Consider the following 17,401-nt stretch of genomic DNA (forward strand, 5'->3'; position numbering starts at 1 on the left):
GAGCATCCAGAAGAGGAACAGCAAGTTCAGAAGTCCTTTGGCAGTCAAGAACTTGGGGTTTCAGAAAGGGACTGAAAGTAGGATCAGAGAGGAAGTGATGATGATGGAGAGGCAGGAGGTGCCAGGTTCCATAAAGCCAGGAAGGGGTCTGGGAACGCTCTGCTGCATGGCAAAGCCAGGAAAGCCTTTTAAGCAGGGTGGTGATGAGACCTGCTTTCCGTGTTAATTTTTATTTTTAGGAAAATAAATTAAAAGAATCTACATTTGTAACTTAAAAATATAATTATATGTATATAAGTATATGTACACAGTTTACTTGCCTTCTTCTGAAGTTGTACAAACTTATTTCTTTATTTTGTCATATTTCTTAGTAACATATTTTTGCAGCTATTTCTTTATCAACTTCAATCTGTGTCTTTTGAATTCCTGATGTCACAGTGATTACATACTCATAGCCCCTTAACTGAGAATCTTGGGGTCAAATATGCTTTGGAATTCAGGAATGTGTGGATTTTAGAAAGAGCATATATACCCGGTATTGCATGCTCTGACTTCTGGTGGAGTTTTGAGTAATAGTGTTGTTTTGGGCAGTTGTTTGTGACCAAACAGGCTAATCCATCTGTGGAAAAATATAGAAATAATTAGTTACACTAAATGTGAAGATAGATGTATTGTTGCAATGTAAGTTTAGTTCAGGTTTTACTGTGTATGTTTTTTGTTTGTTGTTGTTTGTTGTGTTGGGGATCCCCCCACCCACCACCTTTACACTTTATTCTTAATTGGAAATCTTTTATTGTCCATTGCATTTGGTAGCTGGACTAGGAGGCCAGTGGATGATCTTATAGTATATAAAATTTATTACAAAGTACAAATAGGAAAATAGAACTAAGTTCCTGTTTTCAGCCTCTGCTTCCCCCTGCCCTTTGTTGTGCTTGTGTCCCTGAACCCAGCCCTGGGTGGGGTGGGGGGGCCTGCGTGGCGGGTAGAAGAAGGAACCACTTGAGGAGTGTAGGGATAGGCAGGGAGGAGCTGATCCCCTCATCTATACCAGGCTCCTAAGCAGTTGCCTGTTTGAACTGTCTCATCCTCTCTAATGCCTGGTGGCGTCTTCGTTTGTTCCTGGGCTTCTCATGCTCACTCTTTTCCCTCTTTAGGCACGTTAGGTCTAAGTTTCTCTGCTCTGTTCACTCTCTGTCTTCCAAAAACCTGTTGAAATATTTGGTTATGTTGTTTCCTTATTTTGTGGCTAAATGTGACCTCTCAAATTCTTCAGTGCCATTTTAGTAGAGTTAGCAGGACAAAGGTGTTGATTTCAAGTGTGATTTACTTAATTAAGAGACATCTGGTGTCTTTCCAGAGAAGGGAGCCGGTCTGATGGGACAGAGTAGAAGCACCGATGTTGGGTACTGCAACGCTTCTAAAAAGTATTGGAAAAGGTCTGCACAAAGGAATGTAGAGGAAGGGCTGGGGCTCAGGGGCAGAGCGCTTGCCTAGCATGTGTGAGGCGCTGGGTTCGATTCTCAGCACCACATATACATAAATCAAATAAAGGTCCATTGTCAACTAAAAAGTATTAAAAAAATAGGGGGCGGATGTAGAGGAGGAAGGACATACAACATGCTGTCAAAGGAAAAGTGGACAGGATTTGGTAGACTGTGTGGAGAGGAGGACTGAGGAATCCAGGTTGGTGGTTTGGAGTTCCAGGGTGGTGCATGGTCACACGATGCATTGTGATGGAGGGAATGTTCAAGGAAAGCATGTTGCTTTAGGGAAAGGGCTAGCTGTGGGCAGCATGACTCTATTTTCTGCATGTTAGATTTGAGATGCCTGAGGCATCTGTGTAAAGATGTTAAGTATGTATTTGCATAACTATTTGGAGGTGTTGGGTAAGTATTATTAAATGTTTGGAGGTGTTGGGCTGGAGACAAAAATTTGATGGTTTTCTTCAGCGGCTGAGAGCACCTAGGTAAGAAGTGTATGAAGAGCAGAGGAGACAGGGACAGGACCCCGGAGGAGTGCTAGGAGTTCACCAAAGGAAGGCCAGGGAGTGGAGGAGAACAAGGGTCGTATTGCAGGGTATAGTGGGCCTGGCTGTGCTTAAGCTGAGGCTTGTCAAGGCTGTTGGCTGCAGGTTAGGCCTTCGGTGTCCTTGAAAAGATGAAGGTGTGTGTGGTGCCTGACGGGCTTCTCTGCCCCTGCACGGCATGTTGACCCTTCAGAATGGTTTTTACTTTTCCTATCACATGCTGGATATCGTTTTGTTCATGTCCTTAGGATATTGAGAAGTGTTGACTGGCACTTAACAAATATTTAATAAATACTTGAACAGATGGGCCTCTGCCAACCCCAGTAGTGATGGTTAGGTTTTAAGGGCATAAGTGTTTTTTGATTTTCATCTGCCATTACCAAAATTACCACATTACCTTCAAAAATATTTCTGAACAAATTACATGGGGAGTCATTGATGAGTGATTTTTTTTTTTTAAGTATTTAATACATTGTGGCTCTTTGACTAAAAATGTTTGAGTGTGGATTGGTGTGAAATTGTTAGGTCCTAGGATACAGTCCCGGCAAGAGGGGGTATAGTTTGTATTCTCATAGAACTTTAGACAATAAGAGCAAACTTGACTTTGCTTTTAGAATTCTGAAACATGTTGGCTTTATTTTTCACCCTCTTGAGAGCATTTGATTTTGGTGGCTTTCCCAGGTGTAATTCATTTGTTATATGTCTGTTTAAGGGACAAGCTTTGGAGCCCAAACAAGATGCCTTCCAAGGCCAAGAAGCAGCAGTACTGATGGATCAGAAGGCAGCTTTGTATGGGCAGACATATCCAGCACAGGGGCCTCCAGTGCAGGGAGGCTTTAATCTTCAGGGACAATCGCCATCTTTTAACTCTATGATGAATCAGATGAACCAGCAAGGCAGTTTCCCTCTCCAAGGAATGCACCCCAGGGCCAACATCATGAGACCCCGGACAAACACTCCCAAGCAACTTAGAATGCAGCTTCAGCAGAGGCTGCAGGGCCAGCAGGTAATCGGTCTGTGCTTGGCTTCAGCCCCAAGTGGCTTTCCTTTGGCCTCACCTTGTTTAATTTGTTTTCAGGCTTTGTCCTCAGAATTCTTACCCTGGCTTTCTGACCTTCACCAACTAGGGAAATGACCTTGGTTACATTTTTTTTTTAAGGAGCGATTCTGTTAGAATTGAATGCATTTCCATTGTATAGGTTAAAGAGTAAAAATGTCAGAAATGATTGCTGTTGGGGCGGTGCTTCTTAATGTCTTTGTAGCCTAATAGATCCTTTTTTAAAAATTTTAAGACCTATAATACTAAAAACCAAAAACCTTCTAAATTTCATCATTTTTTAAATAGAACCCGTGCTTCTAGATGTCTATAAAACTGGAGCTCTCTTCGAGAATTCCAAGAGAGAACTTTGGTTTTCCCATTGTTTCCTCAGTCACCAACTAATGGGAGTTCTGTTGTGTCCCCTCATCCCCAGTACTGGGAACTGAACCCAGGGACACTCCACCAGCAAGCTTCATCTCTCCTCTCCTCCTGTTTTTTGTTAATTTTGAGACAGAGTCTTCCTAAGTTGCTGTAGATCTTGCTAAGTTACCCAGGCTGGAAATGACCTTCTTGCAATCCTTCTGCCTCAGCCTCCTGAGTTGCTTGGATTATTGGTGTGTGCAACCGCACCTGGTTCTCTAATCATTTAAAAATATAATTATTTCTATAAAGCTTGTGTCTTAAAGTGCTGAGTTATTAAATGTGGTGGAACTAAACCATATAAATAGGTAATATTTCTAAGTTCAGGAGTTCATGGTATCATTTTGCCCCCTCCCCCTTTGGGAACTAGGTATTGAACTCCAGGGCACTTAACCACTGAGCCACAAACCCAGCTCCCCTACCTCCCTTTAATAGCTTTATTTTATTCATTTTTATTTTTATGTGGTGCTGAGGATTGAACCCAAGGCCTCACACACACTACCACTAAGCCACAACCCCAGTCCCTTCCCAGATCCTTTTAAACACTAATTATCATTTATTTTGAGACAGGGTTTCCCTAAGTTTCTTAGAGCCTCACTAAGTTGCTGAGGCTGATCATTTTGCTTTTTATGATTTCTTTCCACTACAAGGTACTCAGACTGGGTGTGGTGGCTCACGCCTGTAATCCCAGTAGCTCTTGAGGCTGGATAGGAGGATCGTGAATTCAAAGCAAGCCTCAGCAGTGGCAAAGCGCTAAGCAACTCAGTGAGACCCTGTCTCTAAGTAAAATACAAAAAAAGAGCTGGGGATGTGGCTCAGTGGTTGAGTGCCCTCAAGTTCAATCCCTGGTAACCCCACCCCACCACCAAAAAAAGAAGGTGCTTAGGATAAGATACTGGAGGAGGAATTTATTCAGTATTACTCTGACCAAGTTAAAGCTCTTTCCTCAGGTGCCTCAGTAATCCCTGGGAAAACCTGACTATAAATCCCGAGTTCCTGTTGGAGGTGCTCTTTAAACTGCACATTTGTGCTTCTCTCTCCCAGTGCTGGGTGGTAAAGATTCACAGGCCAGGCAAGAACTTTTTAGCATTAATTTTTTTGCAGTGTGAAAGTAGTATGAGCTCAGTTCAGATGTGACTTAACCAGAACAGTGGGTTTGCAGTTATCCCCGTGACCTCACTGGGTGGTGCTGAGGGTTTGAAACCCTGGGGCTCATCACCCTTTCCTTGTGCATGCTAACCACCAGTCTCTTCTCAGTTCTTGAATCAGAGCCGGCAGGTGCTTGAAATGAAAATGGAAAACTCCGCTGCTGCTGCTGCTGCTGCTGCCGCTGCCGTTGCAGCAATCAGGCCCATGATGCAGCCCCAGGTGAGCTCCCTGGGAGGATGAGCCACTTCCCAGCACAGGCTAGCTCATGCTGGCTCTCAGTGTTCCTTAAGCAATGAGAGTAATTTTGGTTTTCTTGCAGAAGAATCCATTCCACAGTTCCATTTCAGTTTTTCCTTTTTTCATTCTTAACTCTTCTGAATTGCTGGTGATGGGAGAAATGAGGAGAGTGGTTTACCTTAAAAACCATTGATGAATTGTTTTGTTTTTTAAACCAAATTTCCCTTGTGATCAATTGCTGTTTTTTTGAGAGAAACTATCAGTTAGCTAGTAGTAACCCATGAATGTTTCTGTTCTTGGATTATGAAACCACATACTTACTGGGTAAGAAGATACCCTGTTTCCCTTGCTGAGGAGAAAATTCCTCTGTACCTCCAGCAGGAGTAGAGGCAGCATCAAGGTGTTCTCTTAATGTGAGGTAGATGTATGACAGTCCTTTACTGTGGTTGCAAGTACTACTCATATATTTTTTTAAAATTGAAATGCCTAATTTTCAACATCTTTTGCCTACTTGGAAGTACTGATACTTATATTTTCTTGATAATCAGTGTCCTGTATAAGTTGAGCTAGGTTGCCTTCCAAATAAATTATAAAAGTTGGCCTTTTGGAGATGATTTTTCTCAGTTGGTAGAGCTTAAATCAATACCTTAGTTATGATTGTCTAGCACCTTAACTTACTCCTTGTCCTCTACCTCTTCTTTTAGGAGGTTAAAGAAAACAACGAGACCTTCTGAGACCCCTGCTTATTGGAGTATAAACCTGCCCTCCCTTTAAAATATTTATTTTTTAGTTGTAGTTGGACACGATATCTTTATTTATTTAGTTTTATGCTGAGGATCACCCCAGAGCCTTGCACGTGCTAGGCGAGTGCTCTACTGCTGAGCCACAACCCCAGTCCCTAAACTTGTCCCTTTTTTCCCCCCCTTCAGGGGCTTCCCTTCTTGTTTCATTTCTACCACTGCCCTAACACACACTCAGTTCTGCTCTCTGTCTGTCTTTTTTTTCTGTGTTGCCCAGGCTGACCTCAAATTCCTTAGCTTAAGTGAGCCCTCTTGACTTGGCCTCCTGGGCACTGGGACTGTAGGCATGACTACTGTACCCAGCTGAGAAAGCCTTGAACAAACAAACAAAAAACTGTGTATCCTCTCTTCCCTTTAATTATGAAGAAAGGTCTCAGGTATTTCTCTTTGGTACCTACTGTATTGTAGAAGCACTGTGTGTGTGGAACATCCATGTCCCGCTGCACATGGGTAATTGCATTCGTTCATGGCTTTCAGCAGGGTTTTCTGAATGCCCAGATGGTTGCCCAACGCAGCAGAGAGCTGCTAACTCACCACTTCCGACAGCAGAGGGTGGCGATGATGATGCAGCAGCAGCAACAGCAGCAGCAACAGCAGCAGCAACAGCAGCAGACCCAGGCCTTCAGCCCACCCCCAAATGTGACCGCTTCCCCCAGCATGGATGGGGTTTTGGCAGGACCTGCCATGCCACAAGCTCCACCACAGCAATTTCCATATCCACCAAATTATGGTAATTTTGACAAAGAAAGTGTGCCTTCCCCAGAATAACATGACCAAGCACCTAAAGTTCCCTAGAGCCGTTGCTCAGGAAAAACAAATGCTGTTACTTCCCAAGAAAAGTGAAATTAATTAAAAATAACAGAGAATAAGAATGTTGGCCACAGTGTCCAATTTACTGAGGCAAATGTGTTCTCTCCTAGTGTTTCCCAGGTCTTGCTTTTTTCACCTCCCTCTCTCTTCATTTGGGAGAAAGACTACAAAATCCTTCCCCCATCCATTCTCACATGTCCCTGTATAATAGAATCCTGTCATCTATGAAAGTTTGTCCCAGTCAGTGAGAGGAATGTGCTGTGTGGACTTTTAATTTCCTTTCCTCAGTGACTTGCCTTTACTATTAATTGAAATAATGTAGTTACTGCTTTAGTTCAGCCTTTGCAAGGTTCCAGGAACATGGTAGGAGAACAGCTATCTTGGAGGGGTTTACATTTCAGGATGCAGCCCTACCCTCTGGGGACAGTGGCTTCCCTGACCTCTAAAGGGGGACAGAGTGATGTGAGTAGAGTTTGTGGAGTTCCTTTTATTTAGAGAGGATACTGAAGCAACACCTTTCAAGTGATCTAGATGGTCTGCCTTTCTGCAGAGAGCCCATGACTCTGTGGTCATCTTGTTGCAAAGCAAGAATACTTGGAAGGCAGCCTCTTGTAGGACTTGATATTCTGTACTTATCACCTCCTCCCATACCTTTTCCAAAAATGAACATAAAATTACTATAGAAAATGGGATTCCAAGGAGGTAGCATTTGAACATTGTAATTTTTTCTTTTTCTTTTAAGGAATGGGACAACAACCAGATCCAGCTTTTGGTCGAGTGTCCAGTCCTCCTAATGCAATGATATCATCAAGAATGGGCCCCTCTCAGAATCCCATGATGCAGCATCCTCAGACGGCACTGTATCCGTCCTCAGAAATGAAGGGCTGGCCATCAGGAAATGTGGCCAGGAACAGGTAAACAATAGTGACTTTAAAGTCACTCATATTCTACTTCCAGAAATCCAGGAAATAGCTGGGTGTGGTGACGCCTACCTGTAATCCCAGCTGCTTGGGAGGCTGAGACAGGAGGATCATGAGTTCAAAGCCAGCCTTAGCACCAGGGAGCCACTAAGTGAGACCTTGTCTCCAAATAAAATACAAAATAGGGCTGGGGGTGTGGCTTAGTGGTCAAGTGCCCTTGAGTTCCATCCCCGGTAACAAAAAAAAAAAAAAGAGAAAGAATCCCGGAAATAAACCTTTATTTTTGTCACCCTTGTTTGGATGGAGAGAGCAAAAGGCCTACATTCATATTAAAAAATAGGTTGTCTGTTTTGAGAATCCTTTATAACAGGTAGATATCTATTAAGGTATTGAGGACAGACAACTGTGAAAAATGGAAGGCCAGCTGTTAGCCGTTCTCTCTGTTTGTGCTTAAGTATAGAGATACATGACAGAATCATGATATAATGTGTGTGCCCTGTGTTCTAAAATGACTCTGGATAATGTCATCCTTTCTTCCCAGCTCATTTCCCCAGCAGCAGTTTGCGCACCAGGGGAATCCTGCAGCATACAGCATGGTGCACATGAATGGCAGTAGTGGTCACCTGGGACAGATGAACATGAATTCCATGCCCATGTCTGGCATGCCCATGGGTCCTGATCAGGTATGAAGATCTCTTTCTTACTTTTTTCAAAGTTTTTCTTGTTCTTTGTAGAGAACCAAAGCCTCAACTGTAATCTAAAGGTTCTAGGTAGATTTCAGTTTAGACATATAACTTAAAATATTGAAACTGAAGCCAGGTAAGTGGCCCATGCCTGTAATCCCAGTGACTCAGTGCCACAGTCTTGGCTGGGCACAGAATCACGAGCCACCGCACACCTTGTAGATTCAAACAGCAATTCTTTATTCCCGAACTCACACCGGCCTCCACACACGCTCTGGGGCAATCCCAGTTCTGCCGCCACCCAGTTCACCTACTCCACGAGGCTTTTTTCCAATCTACCTTCTGAATCTCAACGGGAGCTCAGGCAGCAGGAATGCCCTAATCCCGGCAGCAATAATCTTCAACCTCCAACTTCCCTAAAACCCCTATTGTCTTAAACCTGGAACGCCTTAAAACCAAATTATCTTAAACCCGGATACTTTCTAAAACCTGGATCCACCCTGGTCATTGAGCAGGGTCACCTTTCTCAAACACACATGCAAGGTCACAGCAAATTTCCAAGGCAAGTCCATTTAACATGGGGTACGCTGGCAAGGAAATATCGATGCGTCATTCCTACTTGGCAATGGCCCTCAGCAACTCAGAAGGTCGAGGCAGGAGGATTGGAAAGTTTGGGGCCAGCCTTGGCAACTTAGCAAGGCCTGTCTCAAAATAAAAAATAAAAAGGGCTGGAGGTGTAGATCGGTGCTCAGTGGTACAGCAAAATTTTGGCAGTTTAGGTCCAAAGGAGTCTGAACCTGTCAGTCAGAGCCACGTGACAAGCCCTGAGTGTAAATATAGGTCTTTCTCATGTTTTGTTGAGCAGATGTTTTACTCATGTTTCCTTCTGGTTGCTGACAGAAATATTGCTGATGTCTCCAAACCTGGACCTCTGAGGAAATCACTGTACAAATGACACTGCACTAGGATAATCCGGAGGTAAAGAATCATTGTCCAGGTGTCCAGCTTTGAAGCAAGGACCAGCTTTGATCTCCGCAGGGCTATTCCAAGTGGTGTCACTTGGGCAGGACTGGATCTGAAGCTGAAGTGCGACATCTACCTGTCCCTCCCCCGCTCCCCCACTTCTGTATATCATGGTATTCAAAACAAATGTTTTTAGCATTCTGCCTCCTAGGGATGTGAATCTGGAGATATGGAGTGTTTATTACAGAACTCCTGTGTCACTTCCTTCTGCCTTGCTAGCCAGTCTTTCAAATAGATGTAAGTGGACCAGAGAGCATTGGAGAAACCAGGGACCACCAGAACACCTGGGTTTTTTAATCGCAGTATTGGACAAAGCATAGTCCCAGTTATTAAGTGTTTTTGTCACCACCAAGCAGTTTTGTGTTGACCCTTTGTCCAGTGGAGTTGTCATTTGAGTCCTTGTCCTTTACTGATGGTGTTGAGTTGCTCTGTCCCTTTAATTATCCTAGGCCTTTTCCTGATGAAGATGTTCATTTGGCCCTAATGTACTGTAACACTTCACCTCCAGGATTTGTCGTGGATGATAAATGGCTGTGCAGAAGGGAACATGAGATGACAGTATTTAATTGCAGCAGTGGCAAATTTTTCATATGCTAACGTGCAGCTGAGTGCACTTTATTGAAAAAGTAATGGATAAATGCAATATTCCTGAGGTCTTGAGGAATGAGGAGCCACATTCCTGGTTTTGTCCACACTATTCTATTGGACAAGAACTATGATTTATTTTTTTTAAAGTACTGGTGTCACCCTTTGCCTATATGGTAGAGCAATAATGCGTTTTAAAAATAAACTTCTGAAAACCCAAGGCCAGGTACTGCATTCTGAATCAGAATTTCGCAGTGTTTCTGTGAATAAGTTTTTTTTTTTTTGTAAATATGACCTTTAAGATATTGTATTATGTAAAATATGTATATACCTTTTTTTGTAGGTCACAACAACTCATTTTTACAGAGTTCGTGAAGCTGAATATTTAACGTTGTTGATTTTGGTAAACTCTGTGGTGAGGCTACAAACAGCAGAGACACCTGTCTCGTGGCCTGGGAGGAGCAGTGGTCCACGGCTCTTCCTCCCGCCGGCATTAGTCACCTCATTTTTTTTTTCAATCTCTTAATCTAAATGCTTTTTAAAGAGATCATTTGTTTAGATGTAGTCATTTAAAAAAAATTTTTTTTAAGCTCCTCTACCAGAGAACTAAGCACTTTCTTTTTGGGGAAAGAATAGATATGGGAAAATAAACTTAAAATATCAGGAATTAAAAATTAAGCAATTTGATTTAAAAAGAATCTTTTGGATTTTAAGCAGACCATAAATGAACAATAATTCCTCCCTTCCTTTTTTCATGTAAACTGTATATGCTGCCTTTTCATCCATTTTAGGAGTGCTCTAAGAATTTGATCGCTGGGACTTGAATCCCACACTGTCACCACAGGAGTCAAGTCCTTGGTGTGTGGTTTCTGGTGCCTGCTCAGCTGTGTCTGGTCATTCTGCTGCTATGTGTGGTGTTCTCACGGCTTCCCTGAAAGTTAGGACAGTGTCGTGGTTGTTTCTTCAGAACTTCAGTATCCACAATAGCCAGTTTTGCCGTGACTCGGAGCCAGTCTGAGCACTGCCCCCACCCACCTGCCACTTTTCTCTCTCTGATACTGTTCTAATCATTTTGGAGTAGGAGAAAAATCAAGTTTAATTCTCATTATCTGGGTTACCTTTTTTGGGTTCAAATAGTTGAATAAATTGGGTTTTGGGATATTTATAAATTTCAAATGTCTCTGCTAGCCTTGGTGTCATTTTCTAGCAATAACTAAGAGCCACTTGATTTTTTTTTTTTTAACTTTCACATGATTAGCCAACCTTTTTCGATGTCTCTTAAGGTAAGATCATTTAATTTCTTTGACATACTTGAATAAGCGAAGCCCCATTTCCAGAACTACCACTAGAGTGGGTTTTATATTTTCAACAGTGTGTAGACCATCATGAGCTTGCCTCTTACCTCCCCACCCCCCTGCGATAAAAAAATAAATCTCAGATTGTAAATCCATGAACTTCCACCCTATTGGCCCATGCTTTTCAGATGACATCGTCTCCTGTGTGGAGCCAGAGCACACCAAGTGAGTCTTTTTCAATCCAGTGGTTTTGGGTGTGTCTGAACTTTCCTCATTCAAATTGTATATATGGGGAGGACAGAATGGTGCTCCTACCTTTCTTGACTTTTAAAAATTAATTGAAACAAAACTTCTTTTCAGTCCTGACTTTAGGCCGATGGAAGGCAGCAACACCCACTTTTTGTATGGGGAAAATAATGAGATTATAAGTTTTTATATTTTCTACTTATTGATTTTATTGGTGCAAACTCAAGGTTTTGGTTTCCTTTTAATGGATGCAGTCTTTGAGATAATTTGTTTTTAACCTTTATTGTCCTTTTATCATTTTTGGATAATTCTTTTTGTATTCCTGCTGCCTACCTCTCTTAAACTCTCCCTTCAGCCCCCTCTTTTTAAACATAGGTATCTGTTGAGTAAACAGTATATCTTTTCATCTGCTTTTAGGATGTGGGGTATTTCCAGTACCTACTTTTTTGCTGAATCCAAAGATTATTATATAAATAAAAATATATTTTATGAAGATCAAAATGATATAAAGGAGATACATGTTTCTTCCTTTAGAAAATAGAAATTGCATTGTTAATGTAATGATGCCATTTTTCTAAATTGTGCATCTGGATTGAAAGGTGTAAATATCAACAATCCTAGTTTATCAGTGTTGAATATCTAAGGTGGGTTGGGGGTACGCAAGGGAGTTGTGTACTGAGCAAGATGAGAGTTGGCTGGTGTCCTAGAAGTTCTTTGAACCAGAGGTAGATGCAGCTGGAAGTAGACAGCATGAATCTGTGAACAGCTGCCCACATGCCTTCCCAGGTCTCTTCATTTGCAGAAGCCATGAGTTGTGTTCCCAAGGAGGAAATGCACAGGAGCGAGAGCCCTAGGACAGATGAGATTTTACCCCTGCAGCAGAGGAATTTGGGTTGTTTTCAACTCCAAGGCACACTATTTGCAAACAGGCAGGGTGTTTTCTTTTTCTTCTTTCTTTTTCTTTCCAGTGTATGGAGTTTTGAAGAAGATGGAAATGTCATTCTGAGAGCAATATTTAAATTCTCAGGAATTGACCAAACAGTGTTGAGAATGAATTTGGTTTCAGTCAAGTTTACATTAAGTCATTCTTCACATTGCAAAGCATCTAACTACATGGGACGACTCATGAAATGGGGTGGTGAGCTGTAACTGCTTTGCTGACAGTTTTGGATGTTCTTGTAAATAAAGGTTTCTATTTAAAACCGGAGCCTAAGAGCATGTTTCCTCCACTCATCACTGTTGGATTAATGGTATAAGGGATGCTTGACGAAGCCTTTTTTCAAATCAAATAATGGTAGCCGTTTTTGTGAAGTTTACTAGTGTTTTGTTTATTTGTTTTATTTATTTTTTAGTTGTAGTTAGACACAATACCTTTGTTTTTATGTGGTAGAGCACTGTTAGGGGGACTGTTGGGGGCGTTGAAAGGCTTGGAACTGCTTTTACAGACTGAGTGCTTAGAGATCATCTGTTAAGAGAGAGATGGGTTGGTTTGGTGGGGTTCCTCCTCCTGTTATAGAATTCTGACAACCACCGGTAGCAGGTTATGCTACCTGGCACACAAAAAAGGGTTTGCGAAGTGAACTGCTGTCCTGTAGCTGGTGTAATGTGAGGCTTACCTGTGAGGTCCCTTCAAGAATGGTACATTTTTGTTCATAACTATCCCTTTAACTTCAAGGCATCTCCATCCAAAAGGATGTTGGCTGGTAGTGAAAAAACAAAAAACAGGCACTGCAAAAAAAACAAAAAAACTCCCAAGAATAGCTTTTTACAAAAATGTCAGTGGTTTCTTCATACCAATGACTAGTCGTTGACTAGGATTTTGAACATAGTAAGACAATACTTACACTACAAAATTTCTTACAAATACAGTGTCGTTAAAATCTGGGACATACATGAACTTCATTTCTTTTTAGTACCTTAAAAAATATCAGTTCTGGGATAGATATAACAAAGCAATACTGGGCAGAATGGGCAGGAAGAGAAATGTCCACAACTGCAAGGGGGTTCTCTTTCACACTGGCCACAGAGCGTTTATTGACACCACCACTCTCGAAAATTGCGATTTCTTATTAGATTCCCCTAAACGTTCCCTTGTTGGTTACATGTAGAGAGTCACATATATACAATGAAGGCAGTTTCTTCAGAGGCAACCAGGGTTATCAAGCTAGGTAAATGTCACTTTTTTTGTGCTATTGACTCATTGTCAAACTCTGTGTGCTGCTTTCAGCATCTCTAAGTTGTCCCTGTCCTGCTGCTTAGTTTCTTTGTAATGAACTAAAAGAAAAAGAGGGTTTAAAACAGGGTTGTTTTTTCCCCTGTGATTTAAAAAAATTCCAGTGACTTTCACCCTTGGGGAAAATTTCCACGAAAATCTCTTGGTTCTTTTTTCCCTGTGAGACTCTCAGGGTTAGTGGTGACCTTTTGATATGAAAATGCATTTTGTGCAGCTGGTGAGGTATAATCCAAAGCAAAGCAGGGGCAAAGTGGACTTCCTGAAGTTCTCTGTTCCTGACGGTTATCCCCCAGAATTTGCCATGTTGACGGAAAGTAGGTGCTCTCAGGACTCCTGGCTCACCACACGTTGTCTTTCAGGCCTGTACGATCAGGCGAGGCCTCTTGGTTTTGGGAGGTCCATCTCTGTTGCTTCTTAACCTTCCCAGCCTTCCCACAGTTGTCCCCTGTAGAAAGAACAAAACTCTTCAGTTTTTGATGATCCTGCTGCTTAGGTGCCTTAACCAGGCCTACAGCTGAGTAAGCTTTGCTTCAAGGATGTGGCTGCTGAAAATGAGAATTTCTAGGTAACCCTGGGGTTACTTCTCTTTAAATTGTCCCAATTTTTAGTTGCTCCTTTATACACCCAGTAGCTGGCAAGGGTGGTGTTTAGGATATGCACAGAACAGTGGCTGAGGAGAACAAAATATAAATTCTGGAAGCCCCATATAAATGTTTAGCTGGCTCATTACTATTGTCCCAATGACACCACATCAGTTTATATGCATGAGTAGACCAGAGGTTGCAAATGGCAGCTCACTAGGTTCACCCATGTAGGAAACTTAACATCAAATTTGTTGCCTGTGTTTAAAATGAATTCTCACACACATCTGCATTTTTTGATTTCCGCAGTGAATTCTTTCAGACAAGCTATACCCCACTTCTGCACAGAACAAACTGGCTGCTCCCCTTAGAGTGAGGTGAGCTTTCCAGGTTGCCCGTGGTGCCAGCTTCTGTTGGCAGTGGAGGGACAGTTCATAGGATGGAGTTTTTGTTTGTGTGTGTGTGTGTGTGTGTGTGTGTGTGTGTGTGTGTGTGGAGGGGGTGCTGGGGATTGAACCCAAGGCCTTGTGCATGCAAGGCGAGCACTTTACCAACTGAGCTATATCCCTAGCCCCAAGGATGGAAACCATTCAATGAGGCCACCCTATGGCTGACTGTGTACCACTTGGTGCTTTTGCAGCCACAGCCTTCAAGATGTCTGGCAACTGTATTATTTAAATGCGTCTCAACCTCGAAGTCATAGCTCAAGTTTACCAAGCACAGAGAGAACAGTGTATGGACAAGGTGTTAATCTACAAACGAAGTTATTTACTTGTTATCTCACAGGAAAGACTGACATTACTGTTTCCCCTCCTCATGGGAATTGGGGGATGATGGAGGAGGGAGGTGATAATATCAAGCTGGCATGCGCATAGAACAGCCTTGGCAAGAGGAAGCAAGTGAGAATCAGACCTTTACTTGTGAACTGTTCCTCAACTCACAGTGATTTGGAAGAAGGTCTCTTCATTTCTGGCCATTTTCGACGCTGAAACTGCCTATGTTTTCAAGTGTCAAAAAGAGAATGAGTGTTAACCATCACCAAGAAAGAAAGTCACCCCAGAGAACTACACACAGAAGGTCTCTGGTGAAACCTATCACCGGTGGGCGGTCGAGGTTCCCAGCAGACCAAGAGAGGACACGTTCTCCAGGTGCAATCTCACAGATGGGAGACTAGAAGGTGGGTCAGCGTGGGGAACTGTCCTCCAACTTAATAACAAAACACAATACCTGTATTGCTCATAGCTTCCTCCATCTTTAAGTCCTAAATGAGCAAGAAAGAGACCAAAAAGGAAGATTGTTTAGGATAAAAATGGTATAAGCAATGACAAATTCTATAATTGTTTTCTACAGAAAAAAAACCCCCAAAAACCACCACCCAGAAAACCACCTTGGGCTTTTGTCTTGAGATCAAGATGCTGTGAACATTTTCTAGTGAGATGGAGTGGCCTGAATGATCAGGTGAACTTCCTTTAAATCTAGGTGGCCTTGCAGATGGCCTGTCAGTATCAGCTGCAGGGTGTTCCTTGCTTCAACACTGACCTTAGTCGTGGTGGGGTAGGTGGGCAGACATGGGTGTGAGTGCCCTGCTACAGAGGGCCGCCAACCAAGGGCACTTGGTCAGTGGATAACTGAACAAAGGAGGAAAGAGAAAAGAGGGGATCGGGTGTTTCTGGTGTGGAGGGTCAAGGTGCTCATCTCCCTGGAAGCACAGTTCATCAGAAACTACTGCCTGCCATGGGTAGGAAGTTTCTGTAACCTCCAGATGATAAGTCTCAAATTATATCACCCCAGTTCCTGGTGATTCTGGGTCACTCTTGGGGCAGACGTGAGTCCTTCCTGTGGTCACCCTGCTCTGTGTGGGCCCCACACTGGGCCCTACCTACCCAGGTCCATGTTCCGCGTCCTGGGGTTGCACTGCTTGGAACCTTTGCAGCTCCTCAGCTCCATGAGCTGCACGTGCAGCTGGTTGAGGACGTCTCTGTCCAGCGTGTTCACCGCATTCATCAGCTGGTTGGGATCAAGGCAGGTTGTCAGCAGGGAGTCCTGAGACCCCCCGTCTCCCATCCTCTTCTCCCTACTGGGGCACTTTTTCAGGCAGGTTGGGAGTACAAGGTGCTGTGTGGTGTCCTGTTTGTTCCCGAGTTTGGAAGAGCTCGGTGGTGTTTTGACTTCCGTCCCCACCAGGTCTTCTCCTAATGAGGACAGAAGCCATGCCTGTGTACTCGGTGCTGACCTCAAGAGCCTCGGGTCAGGAAGCTCCCTAAGTGGGAAAGAAGCCTTCCGAGCCTCGGCTTGGTCAGCAGCCTTTTGTCACAGTCCCTCAGTTCTTCTTGACCAGAAAAATGGCCATCTGGTGAAAGGGTGGGTAGGTGACTGGGTCCTTGCCTAGTCTGGAACTATTAGTGGCCAGCTAACTTCTTGTCCTCTCCCGCCCCATGGGAGGTACCTGTCCGAGGAGAAAAGACTGTCAGCCTGGATGGCCACCCTAATAAATCAGTTGAGCTGCAGGTAATTATTTGAGGCTTTTCTTAAAAGGCTGCGGTTGGACAGTATGAAGGCCGCACCACACAGCAGCTCTGGAGCCGAGCTCCATGGTGCTCCCCGGCACCAGGGCTCAGGTGTTCCCGTTAATAGGCCCTCTGCTGCTCGTATTTGTCATGTGTGACTGGCTCACTTCAATCAGGTATCCGTCTAGGTGACTGAAAATACAAAGCTTGGAGCAGAACTCTCTTGCTGCAGCTAGTACAGCCATCTTACGGTCCCTGTAGGCCTGGGGTGTGCAGTGGGTGGCGGGACCCTGTAGCTTGGCAGTTCTAGGAGTCCTGTGAAGCCTCTTGGAAGTTGATATGTGCCTAAGCTAGAGGGAAGCAGCTCCATATGTCATGGATAAAAAATGATGGTGACAGAGACAGACGGGACATTGAGTCCCCAAATTCTCAGTGGCCTCAGAACTCATTCTTCCTGTCTTAGGGACTCAGTGGCACTTGGAAGTTCATCATTACCTCAGTGAGGGTCTAACTGGCAGTTTCTGTATACCCACACCTTGTTTCTGCAGCTGGTGGCGGCTGTACCTGGTAAGGGTCTGTGTTGAGGTCAAAGTACTCCAGGAAGCCCGTTGCAAATTCACAGAAGAGGAAGTTGTGGGTCTCGTTGATCGTCCTCATGCACCAGTATGTGTTATTGTTGGCACTGGTGCAGGCGCAGAAGGGCCCCACTGCCAAGGAAGAGAAGGCATGCCTGAGCGCGCTGCAGTTGACCTGCCGATGCCTGCCAAGGGACACCCCCCTCCTGGTCCCAACCCGTTTTTCAGGTGCCACTTGACAGTCAGAACACGTGATTCTGAGACCTGCAGGG

The 17,401-nt window shown here is 43.6% G+C and overlaps 2 protein-coding genes across 9 annotated transcripts in view; one reads left to right on the plus strand and one right to left on the minus strand.

The window, feature by feature from the left end:
- The window catches only part of NCOA3 (nuclear receptor coactivator 3), a 123,843-nt gene extending 111,403 nt beyond the window's left edge, over positions 1-12,440 (plus strand). For 6 of the 8 annotated variants that reach the window (XM_081289576.1, XM_081289579.1, XM_081289578.1 and 3 more), the window contains 6 exons: positions 2,739-3,032; positions 4,743-4,853; positions 6,149-6,401; positions 7,224-7,395; positions 7,943-8,084; positions 8,985-12,440. In XM_081289576.1, coding sequence (XP_081145702.1) covers positions 2,739-3,032; positions 4,743-4,853; positions 6,149-6,401; positions 7,224-7,395; positions 7,943-8,084; positions 8,985-8,996 — 984 coding nt within the window. In that variant the 3' untranslated portion in view covers positions 8,997-12,440. The remainder of the gene's footprint in view (positions 1-2,738; positions 3,033-4,742; positions 4,854-6,148; positions 6,402-7,223; positions 7,396-7,942; positions 8,085-8,984) is intronic. The other 2 variants (XM_081289580.1, XM_081289581.1) reach the window with 1 other exon arrangement.
- A 666-nt stretch (positions 12,441-13,106) lies between these two features.
- SULF2 (sulfatase 2) overlaps positions 13,107-17,401 on the minus strand; it is a 436,121-nt gene continuing 431,826 nt past the window's right edge. The window contains exons 17-21 of the mRNA XM_081289584.1: positions 17,119-17,261; positions 15,931-16,054; positions 15,275-15,308; positions 14,989-15,042; positions 13,107-13,911 (exon numbers count right to left, since the gene is read on the minus strand). Coding sequence (XP_081145710.1) covers positions 13,881-13,911; positions 14,989-15,042; positions 15,275-15,308; positions 15,931-16,054; positions 17,119-17,261 — 386 coding nt within the window. The 3' untranslated portion in view covers positions 13,107-13,880. The remainder of the gene's footprint in view (positions 13,912-14,988; positions 15,043-15,274; positions 15,309-15,930; positions 16,055-17,118; positions 17,262-17,401) is intronic.

The sequence above is a fragment of the Spermophilus citellus genome (genome assembly GCF_964194105.1).
Source record: "Spermophilus citellus genome assembly, chromosome: 4".
Classification (NCBI taxonomy): Eukaryota; Metazoa; Chordata; class Mammalia; order Rodentia; family Sciuridae; genus Spermophilus; species Spermophilus citellus.